The following is a 23,334-nucleotide window of genomic DNA, read 5'->3' on the forward strand; positions in this document are numbered from 1 at the left end:
TGACACCAACAATGAGGTCCTGGTCCGTGCCCAGATACCCCGCCTCTTCACCCTGCTCCAACAACGCCGTCTCTGCTGGCTGGGCCATGTACACCGCATGTCAGACGGGAGGATCCTGAAAGACCTGCTGTACAGGGAACTGGTCTCCGACAAGAGAGCACAAGGGCGGCCCCATCTTCGTTTCAATGATGTTTGCAAGAGAGACATGAAGTCACTGAAAATGAACATAGAGAGGTGGGAGGACATCGCAAGCGATCGCTCTCACTGGAGGCTGGAACTACGCAGAGGTCTCAAAAGAGCAGAAGAGAAGCTGAGGCTTGCTGCTGAAGAAAAGTGCACTCATCGGAAAAACGGTACCAAGTCAACGCTGGAGGACAGTGCCTTCAAGTGCAGTCACTGCAGCCGAGACTGTCACTCCCGCATGGGACTCTACAGCCACAACAAGTGCTGCTCTAACACAGACTGAAGCAAGACTTTCCAGGCACAGATTCACGGTCTCGCGAGACTAATGGATGCCACCACCAGATGACACAGAAAGTGGCAAATATAGTACTGTGCAAAATTGTTAGATACATACATGAGGGGGAGAGGGGGAGAGGAGGGGAAGAGAGAGGTGGGGGAGTACAGTACTGTATTCATCAAAGTGGACCAGACAACGAATTTGTAAATCTGGTGGGAGCATAGGACGTTAGGAATGGCGAGGTTGGAGTGACGTGGGAGGTGTGTGGGACAGTTGGTAGAGAAGGAACACCAAGGGTGGCAGGCACACCCAGCCCTGAGAAACCAGGCAAGGTCATTTGATTCCAAACAATTGGTTTATTGGTCATTACAGAATGCCTCTCCGGTGTTTCCCACTCCCTCCCCTCTCCCTTCCCTTTTCCTAACCATGATTCTCCTCTCCCTGCCCCCTTCCCAGTCTCAGTCCACAATAAAGACCCATATTGGAATCACGTTTATCATCACTCACGTATTTCATGAAATGTTTTTTTTGTGGCAGCAGTACAGTGCAATAAATAAAATTACTAGTACTGTAGGCAGTTAAGCAACAATAAAATGAATTTCATACAAAGGGCAATTCATGGATTCTGTCTAGTCAGTCTATTTAGAACCAATTAAATGTAGGTCAAAGTCACAGTAAGGATCAATCCAATTGGACTCATCTTTTAATGGAAATGAAACATAATCATCTATCACATAAAATATGAATGTATTCTGATCACCGAATTCTTCAGATGATCTACCCATGAACATTTCAGCATGGCTGAAATAATATTCAACGTCATTCATAAATAAATACTGCTTGGCTTTGAAAGCATGTTTGAAATATTGTATCAAATTTTGTCACTGCCCACATTTCATTACAAATTTGGTTATATTATTCATTTGCTAAAGCTAGTCAGATGCTTAAATGGTTGAGAGTTAAAGCAAGACAACTTTTTATTTTTATCAAGATTCCCAAACAAAAACACTTAACTGTCTTTTTAAATAGTCGGGATATTCTAAATACAACTTCAACAACAAAAGCATAGATTGCTAAAAGGATTGAATTGAATGACATCTGCTATACTTGGGTATATTCTGCTTGCACATTTAAGTTGGTCTATACCCTACCTAGCCTTTCAGCCAATATATTTCAACTTTCATAGTTCGAACACTTTTTGCCCATGGATATTAAAATCTGAATCACAGCTCATTTCATAGGTCATAGAATCAAGCCTATTCATAATTGCGCCATACCAACACTACCTTGGTGCATGATTTATCACTTGTTGTGGTTTATATTTGGGAAAGTTGTAAGTCTTAAATTCCTCATTTGAAGATATTCCTGGCCATTCCTCTTCTGTAGGCGTTCCTGCAATAAATAATGTCCATTATAGATAAAGATGCAGAAACTGATAAAACATGCCAACCTGATTCTGAGATTGAGCGATCATCTTGCTGAAATGCCAATATGACAAAGCCATGCTGACAGCTCCTAATTAGGCCCAGAATTTCCAGATGGTCATAAATTCTACCACTAGGAATCCTCTCCCTTGCACAGATGTGAGACTTACTGATCCATAATTGCCAGGATTATCCCTATTTTCCATCTCCAATAAAGCTTGCCTGTCTTCTGGGACCTTACCTGTGGCTAGAGGGGTCTCAAAGATCTTGGTCAAGATCCCTGTAATTTCATCTCTTGCTTCTCCCAATAATCTGGGGCACATAGGGTCATACAGCAATAGAGCAGATAACTACTCCAATTTGCTGTGTTTGCTCCATTTCGCAGTGTAAACCCCACCCCTCCATGTACCTATCAAGGTGCTTCTTAAGTGATGTTATTGTAAACACAAGGAATTCTGCAGATGCTGGAAATTCAAGCAACACACATCAAAGTTGCTGGTGAACGCAGCAGGCCAGGCAGCATCTCTAGGAAGAGGTACAATTGACGTTTCGGGCTGAGACCCTTCGTCAGGACTACACAGGACTAGTCCTGACGAAGGGTCTTGGCCCGAAACGTCGACTGTACCTCTTCCTAGATATGCTGCCTGGCCTGCTGCGTTCACCAGCAACTTTGATGCGTGATGCTATTGTACCTGCCTCAACCACGTCTGTCAGATCATTTCACATACTCATCAGTCTCTGAGTGGAAAAAGTCACCCCTCAGGGCCCTTTAAATATTTTCCCTCTCATCTCAAATCTCTATCTGTTTACTACAAATATAACGTCTGTTACCATCCACCTTATCTATGTTTCTAGTAATTTTAACCTTTTCTATACAGTAGCCCCTCATTCTCCTACATTCAAAGGAATGAAGACCTAGTCTGGCCAACCTTCCCTATAACTCAGGCCCTACAGTCCTGGCAACATCCTTGTAAATCTTTTCTGTACTCTTTCCAGTTTATCCATGTCTTTCCTATAACAGAGTGACCAAAACTGGACACAATACTCTAAGTGTGGCCTCACCAATGCTTACACAACTGCAACATAATATCCTCACTCCTATACTCAAAGCCTGACTGATGAAGACCAGTGTGCTAAATGCCTTTTTCATTACACTGCCTACAGAGGGGTCATAGTTTAAAGGGTCTGAAAAGCTTAAACTTCTGCAAGATTTTGGTTTGACAAACAGAACTGTGTTACAGCAGCTTTGGCGATTGAGATGCTTATTGGTCTTTCGTGAAAAATGTATCACAAGCTTTGCGGTGTCCAGGTCAGAGTAAGGAAAATTTGAGCCAGTAAACCCATTTTGGCAGATTATGATGAATAGCTCCAGAGAGAGTAGAAAGCTGTAAGGAAAAGACCAGTTACATTGAGAATTCTGGAGAGGGGAGAAAGGGTCCACAGTTTGGGGTGAAGATTCAAGGCATAGAGTCATCGAGTCAAAGAAAAGTACAGCATAGAAACAGGCCCTTTGGCCCACCTAGTCCGTACCAAACCATTTAATCTGTCTACTCCCACTGGCCTGAGCCAGGACCAAAGCCCTCCATTCCCTTACCATCTATGTATCTATCCAAATTTCTCTTAAACGTTGAAATCGAACCCGCATCCCCCACTTCCACTGGCAGTTCGTTCCACACTCCCACCACCTTCTGAGTGAAGTAGTTCCACCTCATGATTCCCTTAAACATTCCACCTTTCACCCTGAAACCATAAGTTACTAGAACTGTAAACAATACTCCAAATTAGGCCTCACCAATATCTTATACAACTTCAACAAAACATCCCAACTCCTGTATTCAATACTTTGATTTATGAAGGACAATAAGCCAAAAGTTCTCTTATGTATATGTATCTCTTTGGATATGTATCTATGATGCCACTTTGAAGGAATTATGGATTTGTATTTCTTGTCTTTATAGCAGACAAAGTGAAGGAGAATCCCAAGGGATTCTACAGATATGTAAAGAGCAAAAGCATTGCAAGGGACAAAATTGGTCCTCCAGAAGATCAGAATGGTAATCCATGTGTGAATCCAAAACAGCTGGGGAAGATCTTAAATTAATTTTTTTGTATCTGTTTGTAATCAGGAGCAGGACGCACAGTCCAGAGAAGTGAGGCAAAGTGGCATCAACTTCATGGACAGATTACAGAGGAGGAGGTGTTTGCTTTCCTGAGGCAAATTAGGGTCGATAAATCCTCAAGGCTTGAGAAGGTGTTCCCTTGGACCATGCAGGAAGCAAGTGGAGAAATTACTGGGCCCTCAGCAGAGATATTTAAATCATCCTTAGTGACAGGTGAGGTACCAGAGGATTGAGGATTGCCAATATTGTTCTGCTGTTCAAAAAAGGCTCAAAAAATAAACCAGGAAATTATAGACCGATGAGTCTGTAACTAGTGGGAAAGTTATTGGGGGGTACTCTGAGGGACTGGATGCAAGTATTTGGATAGTTATTAAGGACAGTCAACATGGCTTTGTGTGTGGAAGGTCGTGTTCAGCCAATCTTATAGAGTTTTTCAACGAAGATACCAGGAAAGTGGATGAAGACAAGGCAGTGGATGTTGTCTACTTGGACTTTAGTAAGTCATTTGACAAGGTCTCGTATGGGAGGCTGGTCAAGAAGGTTCAAACGCTCAGCGGTCAGGATGAGGTAGTAAATTGGATTAGACACTGGCTTTGTTGGACAAACCCAGGAGTGGTTATGTTTGCCTCTCTGACTGGAGGCCTGTGACGATGGGCTGCTTGGTCCATTGTTGTTTGTCATCTATATCAATGATCTGGATGATAATGTAGTTAACTGGATAAGCAAATTTGCAGATGACACCAAGATTGGGAGTGTAGTGGACAGTGAGGAAGGCTACCATGGCTTGCAGAAAGATCTGTATCAGGTGGAAAAATGGGCTGAAAATAGCAGATGGAATTTAATGCAAACAAGTGCAAAGTGTTGCAATTCGGTAGGACTAATCAGGTCCTTACACAGTGAGTGGTAGGGCACTGAGGAGAGTAGTAGAATAAAGGTTATCTACCACAGGTCCATTATTCATTGAAAGTGGTGTCACAGGTAGATAGGGTTGTAAAGAAAGCTTTTTGGCACACTGGCCTTCATAAATCAAAGTATTAAGTATAGGAGATGAGATATTATGGTGAAGCTGTATAAGATATTGGTGAGGTCTAGTTTGAAGTACTGTGTGCAATTTTGGTCACCTACCTATAGGAAAGACATAAAGATATAAGATTGGAAAAAGTACAGTGATAATTTACAAGGATGTTGCTGGGTTTGGACGACCTGAGTTATGAGGAAAGGTTGAATAAGTTAGGACTTTATTCCTTGGAACACAGAAGATTGAAAGATTTGATATAGGCATGCAAAATTATGAGGAGTATAGATAGGGTAAATGCAAACAAGCTTTTTCCACTGAGGTTGGATCGGACTACAACCAGAGGTCATGGGTTAAGGGTTAAGGGTGAAAGGTAAGAAGTTTTAGGGGAACACGAGGGGAAACTTTCTCACTCAGAGGGAGTGAGAGTGTAGAACTTGCTGCCAGCACAAGTGGTGCATGCAAGCTCGATTTCAAGGTTTAAGAGAAGTTTGGATATCCATACCATTATGTACAGTACATAGATGGTAGGGGTATGTAGGGCTACGGTCCAGGTGCAGGTCAATGGGAATAAGCAGTTTAAGTGGTTTGGTATGAACTAGATGGGCTGAAGGATCTGTTTCTGTGCTATAATTTTCTTTTACTTTATCCCTCTGTTTTACCATAATCTTCAGTGCCCAACCCTGATTTGTCTTCCAAAAGTACAACATCTCACATATCTGCATTAAATTCCATCTGCCATTTTAACGTCCATTTTTTCAGCTGATGTAGATCCTGCTCGAACTTTGACAGCCTTTGGTGCTGTCCACTATGCCCCCAATTTTGGTGCCATATGCAAATCTGCTGATTCAGTTTATCATATTTTTATCCGCATCACTGATATAGATGACAAACCGCAAAGGACCCAGCACTGTTCCCTGCGGCACACCACTAGTCACAGACTTCCAGTCAGAGAGGCAACCATCTGCTACTGCTCTCTGGCTTCTCACATGAAGTCATTGTGGAATCCATTTTACTACCTCTATCCTGTATGCCAAGTGACTGAACCTTCTTGACCAATCTCCCATGCAGTATGTTGTCAAAGGCCATTTCCTTCATCAACTTGCCTAGTAAGTTACTTGAAAAACACTATAAAATGGGTTAGATATGACCTACCATGTTGACTAAACCTTATCAGTCCCTGTCTATCCAAATACTCATACCTTCTCTTAGAATACCTTCCAATAACTTATCCACTACTTGCATCGGATTCACCAGCCTATAGTTTCCTGGCCTATTCTTAAAGCCTTTTTTAAACAACAGAAGAACATTAGCTATCCTCCAATCTTCTGACAGCACACTGTGGTAAAGGAAATTTCACACCACCCAGGCCACTGCAATTTCTGCACTAGCCAAGGGGACACCTGGTCAGGTTCTGGGGACTGATCCACCATAATTTTCCTAAAGACAGCAAGCACCTCCTCCTCTGTAATCCATGACCTCACTGCAGTTTTGCCTCACTTCCATACACTTAGTGTCCATCTTCTGAGAAAATAGAGATGCAAAAAAATCCATTTAAGATGTCCCCATCTCTTTCAACTCTATGCATAGTTGACCATTCTGATCTTCAAGAGGACCAATTTTGTCCTTTACTATCCTTTCGCTCTGTAGAAGCCCTTGGCATCCTCCTTTACTTTGTCTGCTAAAGCAACCTCATGCCTCTTCCTTTAGCCCTCCTGATTTCCCTCTTAAGTGTTCTCTTGTATTTCTTATACTCCTTAAGTACCTCATTTGCTCCTTCCTGCTTATACCTGCTATGCACCTCCTCCTTTTTAATTAGGGCCACAATATCTGTCAAAAACCAAGATTTCACTTTTGAAGGCCTCCCGTTTACCATGCACACCTTTGCCAGAAAAACCTGCCCCAATCCACACTTACCAGAACTCTTCTGATGCTATAAACATTTGCCTTTTTTCAGTTTAGAATCTCATCCCGAGGACTAGACCTATTGTTCTCTGTGATTATCTTGAAACTAATGGCATTATGATCACTAGATCCAAAAAAGGTGCAAGCACAATGGAAGAAAAATTCTGCTTTAGGAAGAAAAGTTCTATATTGTGAGCATAGGAGATAGGAAGCCAGGAATCATCAGAGGATCAGAGGGTCAGTAACTTTAAATTCATGGATACACTATCTCAGAGGACCTACCCTGGATCCATCATATAAATATTATTGCGAAGAAAGCACAACAGTGCCCCTACTTCCTCAGAAGTCTGTGGAGGTACGGCATGTCATCGAAAACCCTGGCAAATTTCTAATAGATATGTGGTGGAAAGTGTACTGACTGGCTGCATTACGGCCTTTGGGTGGAAAATCCTACAAAAGGTAATGGATTTAGCCCAGTACATCACGGTTAAAGCCCTCCCAACCATGAAGCACATCTAGAGGAAACGTGCAGCATCCATCACCTAGGCCATGTTCTTTTCTCGCTGCTGCCTTCAGGTAGAAGGTACAGGAGCCTCAGGACTCATACCACCAAGTTCAAGAACAGTTACTACCCCTCAACCATTAGGTTCTTGAACAAAAGGGGATAGCTACACTCACCTAAGGACTGTATTGTTATTTCATGCTAATTATTTCTTGCTATTTATTTATATCTGCATTTGCTCAGTTTGTTACAGTTAACAGTTCTTTATGTTTACAGTTATTGTCCTATAGGTTTGCTAAGAATGCCAGCAGACAGAGGATCTCAGGGTTGTATGTGGTGACATGTATGTACACTGATAATAAATTTTACTTTGAACTTTGAATTAATTGGTAATGACTGTTTTTGGATAATGTCACATGTGCACTAGTGCGCATGCGCCGGTTGTGCATGCAGCCTGGTACAGCCGTTCCGATCTATTCTTTCACTTTCTTCTTCTTACTTTTTAATTTACGTTATTTTTTGTATTTTTTTCTCACGGTAACACGTCGAAGCTGCACACTCTCTAATATGCTGGTAGAGAGAGTTTTATTTGGGTTTTCTTTAGCGCTGGAGATGGTTACATCCCGACACACGGGACAGAAGCAAGGTCGCATTATGTATTCCACGGACCAGCAAATTCCGGTCGGCTTAGCGAACAGAGCGGCAGACACCCCTACTGAAATCCGGAGGAAAACACACAGAGGATGCAGAGGGGGATCACAAAGCCGAGGAAAGAGGACCGGGTCGAGACAACAGAGACTTTTGGAGAAGAGGAGTTCGGTGGGTAATACCGTTCCGCCTGACCGGAAGTGCACCGAGAGCAGTAAGCGGCGTGAAGGAGTGGGGTGCTTACTGATCTGGCAAACAACGGATGGTGCAATCCGGGGTATATTACGATTGAGGAACGTGTTTGCTGACTGGACATTGAACTTTTTACTGTTGGACTTCGGCCACATTCCACCGTGATACAACACTTGGCGGCACGGGAGGGCGTTCTTGCCTGTGGCCATCGAACGTGCAGCTCCTCCCGTGGAGGGTCAGACACCCTGAGCCAATAGACTGGTTCTGGACTTATTTTCTATCTGGCATAGTTTTGCATTTTGTTGTTTGATTGTCGGGGTTTTTTGTATTGCTATATTTACGCTCTGTTCTTGGTTGGTGCGGCTGTAATGAAACCAAATTTCCCTTGGGATTAATAAAGTATATCTATCTATCTATTTGGAATCAATTTTAAGATTAACTACACGGAATACAGGACCATTATATTCCACTAAGAAGGAAGGGCAAGGATGACAATGTAAGGGAATCTTGGACAACGAGAGAGGATACATATTTATTCAAGGAAAAAAAAGGAACCAAATGTAAGGTTTAGGAAGCTAAGACTGAACAGGGCCCTAGAGGAATACGAATCCAGCAGAGAACTCAAGGGGATTAGGAGACCCAGGAGGGGTCATGAGAAGTGATTGGTAAGTAGGATTAAGGCATTCCAAAGCATTCTATACAGACAACAAGAACAAAATGATAACCAGGGGAAGGATGGGACCACTCAAGGACAAAGGAGGAAGCATATGTTTGGACGTGGAAGATAACAGTGAAGTCCTAAGTGAGTACTTTGCATCCTCATTCACCAAGGAGGAAGACATGGAGGATAGTGAGATCATTATGGGACATGCTAATATGCTTGGGCATTTTGAGATAAATAAATGGCATTGAGACGCTTGAAGAATGTTGAAGTGCATAAATTCCCAGGGCATGATGAGGTGGTGTTGCTGATAGTGAAGAATATTGTCGTAGATAATAAGGTGATCTTGATCTGTTTGGAAAGTGCACCAAGGATTGGCAAATGAATCTCAACACAGATAAGTGTGAGGTGATGTAGTTTGGAAAGGTAAAAAAGCATAGGACTTGACAAGAATGGTGGGCAGTAGGGAGTGTAATGGCACTGAGGGCCTTAGGAGTACAAGAGTATAGCTCATTGAAAGTGGCATCACAATTCGTACATGCTTCTGTGTTTCACTCTCTAACATCCCTCATTTCATAGCTTTGATGTTCCTTTGTTCAGATGGTTTTTCTCTAACTGTCACCTACTGACCCAAAATTTACTGCTTATCCTCATGGTCTCATCTAATCAGGCAATAAGTTATTTTGTCCTTTTTCCTTTCCTGCTTAGACAGTTCCAAGATACGTCTTCAATCTGAAACTTTTCTCTTTCCACTGTTGTTGCCTGAGTTACAAAGTGTTTCCATGATTTTCCATCTCTGGGATAAAAGATCTCTGCACCCTCCAGACTCTCACTACTGATATCTAAGGCATCTTCAATGCTCTCCAACACTGTGTTCTCTGGTTCCAAGTGGCTCATCATCATCAATGCATGTGCAAATTCTCTATAACCCCCATCCTATGCCAAGATGGTCTGTGGGCCCTTCACTTTCTCTTCTACCATCATTTTCCTTCACCAGGCTGAAGTCATCCTTCCATTGAACCTCTCCTTCAAGTCCATTCACTTTTCCCAAGTTAAAAACATTGGAACTTGCAGGGACTCTAGCTATGCACATCCCTTCACTGAGTATGTGGAACGTGCAGATGCTGGAAATCTGAGCAACACACACAAAATGCCGGAGGAATTCAGCAGGCCATGCAGCACCTATATCAAAAGTAGTACAGTTGACATTTTGGGCTGAAACATCGACTGTAACTTTTGCTATAGATGCTGCATGGCCTGCTGAGTTCCTCCAACGCCGTTGTTTCAGCCTATTCAGATTTCCACACTCAAATCTTGTTGCTCACATTGATAAGTACTTTGCTTCCTGCATTCACATAGATCTCAAGACTTTAATTTCCTCCTTGTTCTCACATTGACATGGTCTATTTCTGAATCTTCCTTTCCCTTTCCCAATATCTCTATCACCATGTCAGGCAACAGGTCAGCTACCAAAACCCATTAAAAGCCTACCAGCTCTTGGTTATCTCAAATGAACCTCATTCTACTTCTTGTTGGGACTCCGTGCCAATCCAGCCAGATTTTCTTTCTGCTCTGATGACGTTTTCCACATCAGAGCCTTTCAGATTATTTCCTTTTTCTTTAACCATGGTTTTATTTCTACCAGAGATGTCAAGTGTCTCAATTACAACTCCTCTATTTTCTGCATGTTTAATCTCAATGCACCTCTCCTCCTTAGAGGTTGGTAGCAAAATAATATAGTCAGTGGAAAAATGTTGAAAACTATTCCTCAGGAATATGATGATCTCACCTTTTCAGGAGAAATTGTCTTTTGAGAATGAAATAACTTCTTTTGATTGGTATATTTTAAGTGTATATGAAGTTTGATTCAATTGCTATACGATGCATCTTGGTACTAGAAGCAATTATTTCCAAAATATTACAGTCACTTATAGTCAATCATGATGAGTGTGTTGGCCATAAGATTAATACCAAATCCAACTTTAAAATTGTAATAGCTAAGGTTTGATCAAACTGTGTTACAATCACAATGGAATTTACAAACTTACCTAGTAACCTGAAAATCAAGTGCAATTCATCTTCTACAGTGGAACCAGGGAAAAGAGGTCTTCCAGCTGCCATTTCATAGAAGATACACCCGACACCCCTGAAAAGAATCAAAGCAAATGTAGCTGTAAAAGAATTTTAAAGAATTTGTATACTGTAACATACTCAAAATTTCTGACAAATTTAATAAAGGAGTTTGGATTTCCCCAACACCCACCAAAAAAGATCCTCAATGAAAAGGTCTGAGTAGTCATTCACTGTGCCTGTAATTCTTTAAATAAAATTCACATGACACATTGTTGAAAATGATTACATCTTGATTAATTATACATATGATGTGACAGACCCATCTTGAGTAGAATTCATATGACCATTCCCCCTACGGCCAAACACGTGCATCACCCAGCAGTTACTTTACGATGCACAAATATTCAAACCTTTCCTTTCTACGAGAGAAGAGTAAATGCAAATCTCTTCCATTAGTTAGTGAATCAAATTGTATTACTGCTATCGGTGGAGTTTAGCGAAGGTTCACCAGACTAATTTCTGAATGGCAGGACTGACGATTGAAGAGAGATTGCATTAATTAAACTCAAATCCACTAGAGGTTAGAAGTGTGAGAGGGAATTTCACAGAAACCTCCAAAATTCTGACAGGTCCGACAGATTTGCTGCGGGAAGTATCTTCAAGTACAAGTCCATTGACCAGGAATAAGTCTGAGATGATGAGAAATTCTCTTCCAGGTGAGTGGTGAACTTGTGGGAATCTATCACAGAAAGCAGCTGAAGTCTAATCATGAAATATATGCAAGGTGTTAGATATTGTTCCTCGGGCTGGTTGCGTAGGGGGAAAAGGCTAGAATTTGAAATAATAACCACAATCACATTGAATAGTAGGGCAGGCCAGAAAAGCCCAATGGCCCATACCAGCTGCTACTTTCAATGTTTCTGTGGTACTGTAAGGTTCTGTGTGAAAATGGTATTTCTTTTATTCACACGAGCTGGTTCTGCTGCTATATCAGTTTATGTCAGCTTTCTGGTAATTGCTGTCTATAATGTGGAGGAAAGGGAGAGGTTCATCTTTTGCTTCCTTTTCTGCTTATCTCCTTGTATTAAATCTATTGTGCACCAAAAAATATTAAGCTAGCACTCACTGCTAGTAGTGAGCTACTCTTGCTTGTTGCAGATCTATAAATGAGGCATAAGTGAACATGTCATTTCCACATGTGTCGATTTCCTGCATTAAGGTGGTAGGGCCCAAGGTCATTCTATAGATGGGCTAGAAGAAGCCCAGCTGACCTAGCAGCTGAAATGTGTCAACAGCTGGTTATGTCACAATCTTAGATCTTGCTATTTGTTTAGCCTTTCAAGGACTTAATGTTTTCGAAGGTGCCTAACATTCAGAAACATTCAAAGAAATTTTAAGTTGATTATTAAGTTAATTTAGATTGACGAAAACTGAAATAATTAAAGGCAATTAACAAATTAGTTAACTCTTTGAGTCAAACTGTTTGAACTGTTTGAGTTTATTAAACTAAACTCATACTAAAAACAGTAAGTAACAAAAAACGAGAGTCAGGAACAAGTGGAGGTTTGACCGATTCAAGTGCCAGGCCAAAGGTTGAATATGAGCTGAATCAAGGCGGTGGGTGCAGAGTCCAAGAGCATATTGAAGCAGCAGGACCCAGGTCCAAGAAGAATCAACCCACTGTTGGACCAATTTAAGCACCGGACCAGATTGAAAGGTCAGGGGTCGGCACCAGAGGCAAGGGGTGGGCCAGTGTTCAGCTCGCTGCTCCACGAGGTTTACTTGTCTTTGCACTAAACTGAGGCTGTGGCCTACAACTAACATAGAAACATAGAAAACCTACAGCACAATACAGGCCTGTCGGCCCACAAAGTTGTGCCGAACATGCCCCTACCTTAGAAATTACTAGGCTTACCCATAGCCCTCTATTTTTTGAAGCTCCATGTACCTATCTAAATGTCTCTTAAAAGACCCTATCGTATCCACCTCCACCACTGTTGCCGGCAGCCCATACCACACACTCACCACTCTCTGCATAAAAAACTTACCCCTGACATCTCCTCTGTACCTACTCCTCAGCACTTTAAACCTGTGTCCAATTGTGGCAACCATTTCAGCCCTGGGAAAAAGCCTCTGACTATCCACACGATCAATGCCTCTCATCATCTTATACACCTCTGTCAGGTTACATCTCATCCTCCGTCTCTCCAAGGAGAAAAGGCTGAGTTCACTCAACCTGTTTTCATAAGGCATGCTCTCCAATCCAGGCGACATCCTTGTAGGTCTCCTATGCACCCTTTCTATGGTTTCCACATCCTTCCTGTAGTGAGGCGACCAGAATCGAGCACAGTACTCCAAGTGGGGTCTGACCAGGGTCCTACATAAATATTACCTCTTGGCTCCTAAATTCAATTCCACAATTAATGAAGGCCAATACATCGTATGCCTTCTTAACCACAGAGTCAAACTGCGCAGCTACTTTGAGCGTCCTACGGACTCGGACCCCAAGATCCCTCTGATTCTCCACACTGCCAAGAGTCTTACCATTAATACTATCTTCTGCCATCATATTTGACCTACCAAAATGAACCACTTCACACTTAACTGGGTTGAACTCCATCTGCCACTTCTCAGCCCAGTTTGGCATCCTATCAATGTCCCGCTGTAACCTCTGACAGCGCTCCACACTATCCCCAACACCCCCAACCTTTGTGTCATCAGCAAACTTACTAACCCATCCCTCCACTTCCTCATCCAGGTCATTTATAAAAATCACGAAAAGTAGGGTCCCAGAACAGATCCCTGAGGCACACCACTGATCACCAACCTCCATGCAGAATATGACCCGTCTACACCCACTCTTTGCCTTCTGTGGGCAAGCCAGTTCTAGATCCACAAAGCAATGTTCCCTTGGATCCCATGCCTCCTTACTTTCTCAATAAGCCTTACATGGGGCACTTTATCAAATGTCTCGCTGAAATCCATATACATTACATCTACAGCTCTACCTTCATCAATGTGTTTAGTCACATCCTCAAAAAATGCAACCAGGCTCGTAAGGCACGACCTGCCCTTGACGAAGCCATGCTGACTATTCCTAATTATATTATACCTCTCCAAATGTTCATAAATTCTGCCTCACAGGATCTTCTCCAACAACTTACCAACCACTGAAGTAAGACTCACTGGTCTGTAATTTCCTGGGCTATCTCTACTCCCTTTCTTGAATAAGGGAACAACATCCACATGGGCTAGATGGGTTGAAAGGCCTGTTTCTATGCTGTAGTGCTCTTTGAATCTATAACATCTACAGTGCCTGGACTGATGAAGGTCATCCTGACAAAAACCTTTATCACTTTATCTATCTCTAATTATATTTTCAGGGAACCATGTACCTATACTCTCAGGTCCTTCTATTCTACAACACTCCACAGGGCCTAGCTGTTAACTGTAAATGTCCTATCCTGATTTGTCTTCCCAAAATGACAATAAAACTCTGATAATCTGGCATGTTTAAAATTTTGGTACTGTTGGACTGGCAGTTTATCTGGACTGCAGTTCCCAGAACCCCTCTGCACCCACTTTTAATTCTACTACTACGTCGACTCAGACCTATTTCACTATACTAATATCTCAGTGAATCAGGTAAGTTGAAAGGGAGCACTAGACATTACCTTGGTAAACCAAATAATGAGCAAATTATCAGATTTCTATTGTTAGCTCAAGTTAGTGAAACTTACCACATGTCAATTTGTGTTGAATACTCTGAAGAACCCAGGAGTACATCTGGGGGCCTGTACCATAACGTTACAACCTCATTTGAGTATGTCTTTGTAGGAACTGACTTGGCTCTTGCCAAACCTGCAGCAAAGAAACAATGACACGGTGAACAATGATTTTAAAATGTAGCAAACTGCAGATAAATCATGAACATTAAAATGATGCTGTGAAATAAGCTTAAACAGCCAAAGTAACCTTAACCTTGGGACTTTTTGGAAACACTGACCTAAAATCCTATCTTCAACGATGCTAGATAGCTATCTAAAATACACATAAAAAGCCAATCCATCATGCATCCAGCCTTTTCCCTTTTAAAAAAAAATGTGATAGGCAAATTCCAAAGACATGCCAAACTGAAACAATCACATGGAAAAAAACCAAAAGTAAGATACAATACATTTAACATACCTGATTAAGTGGGACCATTTATTTATCAAAGCTGCCGTGCTCAGAAGGAATTTAACTCTATTTTCAATTCACCACTTTTGCCGCAATCCAATGAGTTTCAAATTTTACAAAAATATTATGCAATACATGTTAACCCACGTTTCTCCAAGTTGAAATTCAAGATTGTTTGTTATAATTTTTCAATGCACAAGAGTATGAATTGATTATTACTCTGAAAATTACCTTCATCCTGCATCACCGTGTCTAAAAGTTTCACAAACGCTTACATTTACCTAGGTGTATTCCTTTTCAGCAGTCTGGCTCCATAGAACAATACCTATATTGAAGCAGATTTGAAATATTGCAGCCAAAGCCTCTGTTACTTTTTTTCTCTATTCCTTATGAAATCTGCAGAGCACCATAAAGGGATTGGGCAACTTGGTCATTTTTTAATATGCTATTCTGATCTAATTTTCCAATCCCTCCTTTAGCAAGAGGAAGGTAACATTGACTTTATTGAAGACCAATGCTAAGTATTTTCTTTTTAAATACCTCAGTCAATCCTTCTGCTTCCACAGTTTAGAAATATAGAAAACCTACAGCACAATACAGGCCCTTCGGCCCACAAAGCTGTGCCGAACATGTCCTTACATTAGAAATTACCTAGGGTTACCCATAGCCCTCTATTTTTCTGAGCTCCATGTACCTGTCTAGGAGTCTCTTAAAAGACCCTATCATATCCGCCTCCACTCACCACTCTGTAAAAAACTTAGACATCTCCTCTGTACCTACTTCCACGCACCTTAAAACTGTGCCCCCTCGTGCTAGCCATTCTAGCCCTGGGTAAAAGCCTCTGACTATCCACACGATCAATGCCTCTCCTCATCTTATACACCTCTATGAGGTCACCTCTCATCCCCTGTTGCTCCAGGAAAAAAAGGCCGAGTTCACTCAACCTATTCTCATAAGGCATGAACCCCAATCTAGTTTCCTTTTAGGTTTGTAATAGGTCCTGTTGTTTAGACTATCCTTGTACTATTTATGCAAACTTATGTATTACTTGCTAATCTTTTCTCAACTACTTGCTTCCTTACTTTCTATTTCTACTGAATACAAATGTACTTGAAAGGACTCTGTAGAAATGGCATTGACCTAGCTCCCATCCATCTGCTGTAACGGTCGCAACATGGTAGCTTAGTGGTTAGTTTAACATTTTATGGAGCCAGCAATCAAGATTCAATTCCAGCTGCTGTCTGTAAGGAGGCTGTACGTTCTGTCCATGACTGCGTGGATTTCCTCCGGGTGTTCCAATTTCCTCCCACTTTCCAAAGAGTTAGGGTGAGTAAGTTGTGGGCATGCTATGTGGTGCTGTACATATGACAATCTTAGCAGGCTGCTCAAAACACATCCTCAGACTATGTTGGTCGATGACACAAACAACATATTTCACTGTGTGTTTTGATGTACATATGACAGAAAAAGGCTAATCTAATCTTTTTACATGTAGCTGTTACGTATGTGAGAAAGAATTTGAAAATGAATAATGGAAATTAACTTAAGACTTTATAAATAATTGTTAATTAATGTTTCATACCAAAATCCGCAAGCTTCAGCTCCCCTCTTTCATTAATCAGCAGGTTCTGTGGTTTCAGATCTCGGTGCAACACTTTCCGTTTGTGACAGTAGGCCAAGCCCCTTAAAATCTGGAATAAAAATATCTACAAAGCGTAGCAATAAGATTAATCTAACATCACTTGCCTGCAACAAATAACTCACAGCAGTTGCTTGTTAAATTTAGCCCTCACCGTCACATTGTGCATGCTCATTATATTTCCACAGTCATCCATGTACTGTTTCAGGTCCTTGTCCTACAAGACAGGGAAAATCAAAATGTGAGTCAGATTCCTTTGGTTAATTTTGTAATAATTTTTGATATAAACATATTGACTAGTCCAAATTATGCTAGAAATAAACCTTACCAAGTATTCAAAGACTAGTGTCAATGATTTTTCTGTATGGATAATATCATGTAAAGTGACTATGTTTGCGTGCTTCAAGTCCTTCAGTAATGACACTAGAGAGAAGACAAAGAAACCATAAAAAACATTAGAAGAAATCACATCTAACATAAATAACAACGGCACTTCCTAAAAAAGGTCAACTTTACCTTCTCGAATTGCTGTACAAGGAGCACCTTCCTCATGTTCCAACCTGATTTCTTTCAGTGCCACCAGGTTATCAGTCAGCTTACTTCTTCCCTTAAATACTGTTGCATAGGTACCCTGTATAAAGGAACATAAAGAAACATATGAATTCCCAGTAATCTATGTACCTAAAAGACAAATTTTCAGATCACACTCAGACCCCGCATAGCGCTGACTTGTTACAACACAATTATCCAATTCTTTATTGAAATTTTAAAAAATGACAAAAATTCATTCTCAACAACACTTAAAACATCTCAAGAGTGGCCGCCATTACAGTAAACATTCAATCAGCCAACGAGAGTGCTTTGCATACACTCTGAGCCACTCAATTCCATTTTTTTGACCCATAATGTCTGGAAAATGGCCTGCAACTTCTTGTGAGGGTAGTCTAGGAAAAGCATTAGCATGATGTAAATCTACAAGTGATACGGTATGAGGATGTTAATGATGGCGAGAGTGAAGAGCTACTGCATTCGCATGGTGAGAGCCTTAATAACAAAGAGTTTTGAGAATTGGCAGAGCAACGCATCTTGGGTGAACCTGAGGACACGAATGGAGAAGAGGAAACACCAGCAAGAAACCTCACCTCAAAATTCCTCAGCATTAGCATCACCGCGATCATACAAATTATGTACCAGTTCATCAATATGACCCTGACTGGGAGCGAAGGAAAAAGACAAAGAGAGATGTCCTTGACATGATTTCCTGCTATTGAGAACTGCTTCGTGAGAGGAAATTCAAGAAAAGGCATCAAATCTTGATGCCTACTTGAAGAAGAAACCAAAGTTGGAGGAGGACCCACAAACTGGTCCCTCCTCTGCGACATAACCACCACCCGCTTCGCTCCACTGGTGCTGCGTTGTGTTGCTGCTGCACTGATATACAGGTTAGGCCTATTTGCATGTTTGTTACTCCATGAATTACTGTGTTTACATAAAATAATATCATACATCTTGGGTTTGATTTTTTTAAAAATCAGGCACACATATCCATTTACATAATATTATAATGACCCCACATGACAGTGTTTTACATAGTGCTCCACCTCTGTGGAACACAGCCTCAGCATTAAGCGGGGTCTGAGTGTATTTTAGGATGGATTCCCACTAATACTCTCCATTTCGCATGTCAAGTCTTCCCTCATATATATTTTTTTCTTTCATTTGCAACCCAACATTGCTTATGGTCCCTTTCCTTCATTTCAGTGTGCATCCTCTAATTGAGTGTCTTATTCTCATACTTCTTTTCCCTGCTTATACTAGGGATGTCATGAACATTTCATATGATGGCTTCATCTAAAATACGTCTTTTTCAAATAGTCAGAGAAATATTAAAGAAAACATTTATGCCATGGCTTTCACACCCAGTATGTTCAAAAGTACTTTAGAGCAACACACACAAAATGCTGGAGGAACTCAGCAGGCCAGGCAGCATCTGTGGAAAAAAGCACAGACGACGTTTTGGGCTGAACCCTTCAGCAGGACTGGGAAAAAAATGCTGAGGAGTAGATTTGGAAGGTGGGGGGAGGGGCGAGAGAAACACCAGACAATAGGTGAAACTTAGAGGGGGAGAGATGAAGCAAAGAGCTAGGAAGTCAATTGGTGAGAGACAAAAGGCCATGGAAGAAAGAAAAAAGGGGGAGGGGGTTGGAGCAGTAGAGGGGAGGTGATGGGCATGCAAGGAGATAACATGAGAGAGGGAAAAGGGGATGGGAAATGGTGAAGGGGGAGGGGGTGGAAGTTTGAGAAATCGAAGTTCATGTCATCAGGTTGGAGGCTACCCAAATGGAATTTAAGATGTTATCCCTCAACCTAATTGTGGCGTTAACGCAACAGTGGAGGAAGCCATGGATAGGCATATCAGAATGGGAACGGGAAGTGGAATTAAATTGGGTGGCCACTGGGAGAACCTGTTTGTTCTGGCAGACAGACTGTGGATGCTCGGTGAAGTGCTCTCCCATCAATGTCGGGTCTCACCGATATACAGGAGGCCACATCATGAGCACCGAACACAATATATGATCCCAACAGACTCACAGGTGAAGTGTCACCTCACCTGGAAGGACTGTTTGGGGCCAGGAATGGTAGTGAGGGAGGAGGAGTAGGGGCAGGGCAAGTGGGATCTCCCAGTGGCCAACCATTTTAATTCCACTTCCCATTCTCATATATCCATGCATGGCCTCCTCCACTGTCATGATAAGGCCACACTTAGGCTGGAGGAACAATACCTTATATTCTATTTGGGTGGCCTCCAACCTGATGGAATGAACAATGATTTCTCAAACTTCCAGTAATGCTTCCCCCCCTCCCCTTTTTCCTCTCTCATGTTATCTCCTTGCTCACCCATCGCCCCCCCCCCCCGGTGCCCCCCCTTTTTCTTTCTTCCATGGCCTTCTGCCTCTTTCACCAATAAACTTTCTAGCTCTTTGCTTCATTCTTCTCCCTCCAACTTTCACCTATCGCCTGGTGTTTCTCTCTCCCCACCTTTCAAATCTACTCCTCAGCTTTTTCTCTCCAATCCTGCTAAAGGATTTCAGCCCAAAACATTGATTGTACTTTTTTTTCCATAGATGCTGCCTGACCTGCCGAGTTCCTCCGGCATTTTGTGTGTGCTGCTTAGATTTCCAGCATCTGCAGATTTTTTCTTATTAGAGACAATGAGATAGCTTGTATCAATAGGAATGCAGATTCTAATAATGATGAGATAAATTAACAAATATTGTTTCAAAACATATTGTGTCAAAACTAAAAAGGTACAACCCCATCTGTGGATATAGAAAAAAGATAATTATCCTAAGTTGCAAAATACAGAATTGATTCTGGAAGGGTGCAGCATGCTCAGGCAGAGTAGGAAGTGCTGTTTGTCTGGATGACACTGGTATCATTTGATCAATGTTGGGGCTGAGAAGATGGGGTCAGGACAGAATGGGTGGAGATGGGTGACAGCTGCCTTTGTGAACTGAACAGAGGTGTTCGACTGAGCGATCACCCAGTCCAGTTTCTCACATATAAAGAATCATATGCAATGCACTATGTCCTCATTATCCATGAGTGGTAGATTTACAAATTTCCTAAGGAAAACAAAATTGTTGGTAACATCAAGTCCTTCTTTGTACGCGACAACCACCCCAATATTCATAAATATACAACAATGTTCGAAAACAGTAATGTACTTAATTTATATTTATAAACTCACTGAAATCTTTAAATATCTTTAGAAGATATTAGCCAACGAACAACTTCCATTGAATGTACTGGAAATTCAAAGTAGTTACTCATTTGTAAATCATAAGTGCACTTGAGTAAACAAAGAATACCAACTATTAGAATTGCAGAGTGCAGGAAGCCACTTTACATAAGTGGTCAGGAAAATGATTGGTAAATTTATAGAATGATCAGTTCCTCTACATGCACAAGATGTATTTGTTTGGAAAAAAAATCAAGAAGGGACTTGGGCTGATGCCACAAATATGCAGATTTGCAAATAAAAAGCAAATTGATCAGCAGCAGAATGTACACACTAAATGGGAAGTACTGATTCACCTGGGAGGACTCACTGGTCTCTGGACAATGAGAAGGGAAAGTGGTGAAAGGAGAGGTTTTGTATCTATAGTGGCTGTATAGAAAAATGTTGTGAAAAAGGGATTGACTGGTGGAAATGGAAGAACAGAACAAGGAGTTATGGAGGGAACAGTCCCTTTGAACATACTGTAAAAGCAGGGGAGGATACATCTGGTGAAGGAAACCCACTCAAGGTGACTGAAATTATGGATAATGATCCACAGAATGTGGAAACCAGTGGGGTGAAAATAAGAACAAGTGAATTCTACAGGCTGAGAGAAGAAGTGAGAAGTAAAGGAGACACAATTGACAGCCATTTCAACAATGGTAAAGGGGGAAGAAATGATTATAAAGAAGGCTAATCATCTTGAAGGCACCACTGTAAAAAGTCTTATAATTAAAATAATTGCAATACAGACAGAGTAACTAGGAGAATGGAGTGGCGTTGTTACCTGAAAATAGGGTGGAAAGATTTGTCTACATACTTGCGAAGGTGTTGGGGCGGGGGGGGGGGGGAGAGGAGGAGAAGAGTGCGTCACTGGGCTTATAACAGACTTTGGTTGCTTAAACTATCCTCTGAGATAGAGATATCCAGAAAAAGTCCTGTGAAACTGAGAATAGGGTGGACATTTACAGAAATGTCAGAATTCCAACATAATGATGCTGAATCGAACGCTGGAATTCTCACTGTAGTTCACTGTGTAAATTCCAGGACATTCTTTCTTATTTGTGCCCTCAAATCTTTCTAAAACTTCAAATTCTGCAATGTAAAATATGTTTTCTCACTTTGCCAGATCTGATGAAGTTTCAATGCTTTGAAACATTAGCTTTTTTTCTCTCCTTGTAGATTCTACACAACCTGCTCAATATCTTCTGTACTGTTTTTATTTCCAACTGTTAATTTAGTCTTCACTGAATTGTCAAAGTCAGTACCTGCTCCAATTATGACTCAAAGTTCAAACATTATTGAAAACAAACATACAGGATAAAAATCATCTGAGTAATAATAGCTTATTTTCAGGTTATTAATAATTAAAAAGAGCTCAGTACCCAAAGGTGAACATTTTCCAGTGCTTTAGACACAATTCCAAAATTGCAAGAACATATTCTTGGAATACTGTAGTTCTGCTTTTAACAAAGAAGTGCCATGATAATTTGTATGTATCATTCCAGTAAAGGTAGATGTGGTATTATATTTAGTACCAGACTATTCAAAACATGCATTATGTCTTACCAACACCTGCTGGAATAGGAATTTAACCCCCCGCTCTCGTCGCTTTACACTTATGACTATGTGACTAGGTACAGCTCCAACACCATATACAAGTCTGCTGCGGACACCACTGTTGTGGGTTATATCAAAGGTGGTGATGAATCAGCATTCTGTAGGGAGACTGAAAATTTGGCTGAGTGGTGTAATTACACCAACCTCTCATTCAACGTCAATAAGACCAAGGAAATGATTGTAGACTTCAGGAGAGAGAAACTAGAGATCCATGAGTCGGTAATCATTGGAGGATCAGAGGTGGAGAAGGTCAGTAACTTTAAATTCCTGACTGTCACCATCTCAGAGACCTATCATATAATTGCAAAGAAAACACAACAGCACCTAACTTCCTCAGGAGTCTGCGGAAATTCGGCAAGTCATCAAAAACCTTGGCAAACTTCTATAGATGTGTGGTAAAAAAGTGTGTAGATGTATGGTTGGCTACGTTATGGCCTGGTATGGGAACACCAATGCCTTCGAGTAGAAATCCTACAAGAGGTAGCGGATTTGGCCCAGTACATTATGAGTAAAACCCTCCCACCCATTGAGTACATTTACATGAAACGTTGCCGCAGAAAGGCAGCATCCATTATCAAAGATCCTCACCACCCAGACCATGCTCTTTTCTCACTGCTGCCATCAGGTAGAAGGTACAAGTGCCTTAGGACTCATGACCAGGTTCAGAAACAGTCACTACCCCTCAACCATCAGGCTCTTGAACAAAGGGGGATTACTACACTCATTTAAGGACTCTTTTATCTGTTATTTCATGCTTGTTATTTATTACTATTTATTTATATCTACATTTGCAGAGTTTGTTTACAGTTAACAGTTCCTGATGTTTACAGTTTAAAGTTACTGTTCTACAGAGTTGCTAAGTGTGATGGGATCCCGAAGTACCCCTATGAACACTGCTTTCGAAAAGAGAGAGAGAGAGAGACGAAGACTAACGGTTGGACTGTCACTTTAAGGCACTGGAAGCAAATCTGGATTTCTACTGAGTTGGAGTTGGAGACAACACCGAGCAGCTCGTAAGTTGCTATGGGGACCAAAGGCGGTGTTATTTAATGGACACTCGGTGTTATGATTTTCGGCAGGTTGTTGACACTTTCTTCAAGGACTATTGCCTGCTT

General features: G+C 41.4%; 1 protein-coding gene across 4 annotated transcripts in view; it reads right to left on the minus strand.

Moving 5' to 3' along the window:
* cdk17 (cyclin dependent kinase 17) overlaps positions 1 to 23,334 on the minus strand; it is a 233,546-nt gene that overhangs the window by 15,238 nt on the left and 194,974 nt on the right. For all 4 annotated transcript variants that reach the window (XM_063072254.1, XM_063072253.1, XM_063072251.1 and 1 more), the window contains 7 exons: positions 17,335 to 17,449; positions 17,147 to 17,241; positions 16,973 to 17,035; positions 16,762 to 16,885; positions 14,741 to 14,861; positions 10,976 to 11,073; positions 1,747 to 1,852 (listed from right to left, as the gene is read on the minus strand). In XM_063072254.1, coding sequence (XP_062928324.1) covers positions 1,747 to 1,852; positions 10,976 to 11,073; positions 14,741 to 14,861; positions 16,762 to 16,885; positions 16,973 to 17,035; positions 17,147 to 17,241; positions 17,335 to 17,449 — 722 coding nt within the window. The remainder of the gene's footprint in view (positions 1 to 1,746; positions 1,853 to 10,975; positions 11,074 to 14,740; positions 14,862 to 16,761; positions 16,886 to 16,972; positions 17,036 to 17,146; positions 17,242 to 17,334; positions 17,450 to 23,334) is intronic.

Source organism: Mobula hypostoma, chromosome 20 (assembly GCF_963921235.1).
Source record: "Mobula hypostoma chromosome 20, sMobHyp1.1, whole genome shotgun sequence".
Classification (NCBI taxonomy): Eukaryota; Metazoa; Chordata; class Chondrichthyes; order Myliobatiformes; family Myliobatidae; genus Mobula; species Mobula hypostoma.